At 44.6% G+C, this 3,048-nt stretch overlaps 1 protein-coding gene across 1 annotated transcript; it reads left to right on the top strand.

Annotated features, from left to right (window-relative positions):
* Window positions 1-347: 347 nt before the first annotated feature.
* SARC_13806 (hypothetical protein) lies at window positions 348-2,869 on the top strand (the record flags this gene model as incomplete). Its single annotated transcript, XM_014292062.1, has 2 exons — window positions 348-536; window positions 2,075-2,869. Coding segments are annotated over 2 exons (984 nt in total), but the record flags the coding sequence as incomplete, so codon positions are not given.
* Window positions 2,870-3,048: the final 179 nt, after the last annotated feature.

The following is a 3,048-nucleotide window of genomic DNA, read 5'->3' as shown; positions in this document are numbered from 1 at the left end:
TATAGTATATATATATATATATATATATATATATATATATATATATATATATATATATATATATATATATATATATATATATATATATATATATTGTGTGTCTAGTTTTATATACATATATCAATATATACATATACATACATATATATTGATAGATATTGTATATTATATATATATATATATATATATATAGCACGCCTGTGCATTGTGTGCGCTTCTAATTCCCAAACTCCTACATGCCAATGTCAATTCTGTGTAGTATCCTTCACCATACATATCCCCACTTTAACTCAACCACTTCTATTCTTAACCTGCTCCTCTCCTATACTTAATCCATACACCCCCAGGCCTATCGGGGGATCCCGGATGTCATCGAGGCTCTCCGCACACACGAGGAAGAGTGCAGCAATGACGACGTCACTCGACTGCTAACAGTGCTATGCGAGTACTGTGTGAAAGAGGCGACCACCGCTCATTGCCTGTACACACACCATGAGTTGGGTATAGACACCACAGGTGCTGATATGTTCGCGAAGGTGTGTGTGCGTTGGGTGTGAGATGCTTGTGAGCGGCTGGTTCTTGCAGTTTGTACACTTGAGTGCGTGTGTGTGAGAGTATTGTACTTAGGTAGTATCTCACTACCTGCACGCACACCACAAAGTGTGCATATACATTTCATGGCTGATCCTTCCTCCCAGGGGTGAGATAGTTGAGTTAGTTGATGGGTACATGCTATAGTGTGTGTGTGTGTGTCTGCTAAGGTGTGTATATACACTACATGGCTGATCCTTCCTCTCAGTGGTGAGATAGTTGAGTTAGTTGATGGGTGCATACTATAGTGTGTGTGTGTGCTATGGTGTGTCTATTCACTCCATGGCTATTACTTCCTCTCAGGGGTGAGATAGTTGAGGTAGTTGATGGGTGCATGCTATAGTGTGTGTGTGTGTGTGTGTGTGTGCTAAGGTGTGTATATACACTACACGGCTGATCCTTCCTCTCAGGCGTGTGCTAGTTGCTGCTTGTTCTCACTTGGCCATGCTATAGTGTGTGTGTGTGTGTGCGTGCTAAGGTGTGTATATACACTACATGGCTGATCCTTCCTTTCAGGTGTGTATTAGTTGAATTAGTTGATGCGTGCATGCTATAGTGTCTGGGCGGTCTTTATTTGATGAAGGCGACTATCGCACACTTTCTGCACCCCGAAATATAAGATAGGGTATTAATAAAACCCTAAAAGCATGAGTTGGGTACAGTACCCTATGCAGAGGTATAGACACCACACAAGTCGCTACGTTTTCTAAGGAATCGATACGTTTTCTCAGAAGTTGATATGTTTTTCAGGTCGGCTGTGGGTCTTCGTTGAGCCTGCTTGTATCAACACTTGTCTATCTGTTGCAGTCGCTGTGCTCGTTCTATATAAAGTAGGCGACACTCGCATACGTTCTGTACAGACAGTATAGGTTGGTTATGAAACACTCGCATACATTCTGTACAGACAGTATAGGTTTGGGTAGGAACATCGTAGGTGTTGAGGTACACTTGTAGGGTCTGTCGGTTCTCTGCTATTTTGGGCTTACACTCAAGATTCTCAAATCTCACATTTTAGACGCTACATCCCAAATTCCAAATCCCAAATCCCAAATCCACAGGCCATTCGTACCTCAAATGCCGAACAAGATGTCATCACTCTTTAAACCTAGTTTTGCACCCAAACCCAAAACCCTACACCTTAAATCTCGGAACTCCAAATCCTAAAAATCTAAATTCACAGGCTGTTTCGTTGCCCAGATTGCTAAGCACGCACATCCTGTTCTCATTCTCATTGACTGAGTCCTACACCCACCCAATATCTCGGATCTAAACACTCCAATTTTAGAACCCAAACCTTAAACCACAAATCCCAATTCCACGGGCCCATCCACTACCCAAAATGCTGAACAAGGACGACTCAGCCGTTTGATTCTAGTCCTACACCTGAACGCAGATTCTCAAATCCTAAACTCCCAGCCAATCTCAAATCCTAAAATCCAAATTACCAACCCTTAACCCTAAATTCCTCAACCTAAATCCACAGGCCATTCCACTACCCAGAATGTTGAACAAGGACGTCATCGCCGTATTCGGCGGCGTAGAAGTGGTTGTGCGTATTCTTCTGCGCCTGACACAGCCGTTGCGATATCCATTGGAAAGTGCACACGAACGGCAGCAACTACACACACGCACGCACACAGACACAGACACACACACCGACACACACACACACACACACACACACACAAAGTTAATAGAAGATGAAGAGGAAGCTGCATGTAGAAGTACAGAGCGTGTGAGGGCGATTGCACGGAATGCGGTCCAGATGCCCGAACTCTCTGCGTACACACCCTCTTTAAGACAGGGTGTGCTGATAGACACCAATCCAGCCGGTAGCTATAGCAACGCGTCGGGGGGTAGTCATGGCAACATGTCTGGCGACTATGGCAACGCCCCGGGTAGTCATGGCAACGAGGAGGGGTATCTTCGGTTCGAGGACATCATGCGGTGCGCTACTATCCTGCGGTGGCTGGCGTCCCCACACACGGCCGTGCAACTGGCACACCACCACGAGCTCATCTGCACGCTACTGCTTATGTGCAAGTACAGGCGGTTCATGCATGAGAGCTGCTATCTGCTGGAAGAGACACTGAGTCATAGAGAGAGAGCACTGGACCTGCACACTGTTCCGGGGCTGTTTGGTCTGTTGAGTGAGCAGATGGATCCGTGGCACCTGGCGTATGTCTCACGCGTGCTGGCTGTGACGGTGGTGGAGTGCACGGGCGATATATTCCACAAGGAGAGTGGCGATGTATGTTCTTTATCTGATGTTTGGTAGGCAGTTGTCCTGCTACTGATTTGCGCATGTATGTAGGTTTTAGTGTGTGGATATATGCAGATGTATTCAAGTGTGCATGTAAAATAGTCCTGGATAACTGAGTATATATATATACATATATATATATATATATATATATATATATATATATATACTACAGAGTGATTTCGCACAGTGGG

The sequence above is a fragment of the Sphaeroforma arctica genome, assembly GCF_001186125.1.
Source record: "Sphaeroforma arctica JP610 unplaced genomic scaffold supercont1.3765, whole genome shotgun sequence".
NCBI classification, from domain to species: domain Eukaryota; class Ichthyosporea; order Ichthyophonida; genus Sphaeroforma; species Sphaeroforma arctica.
This window is presented reverse-complemented; position numbering and strand designations above follow the sequence as displayed.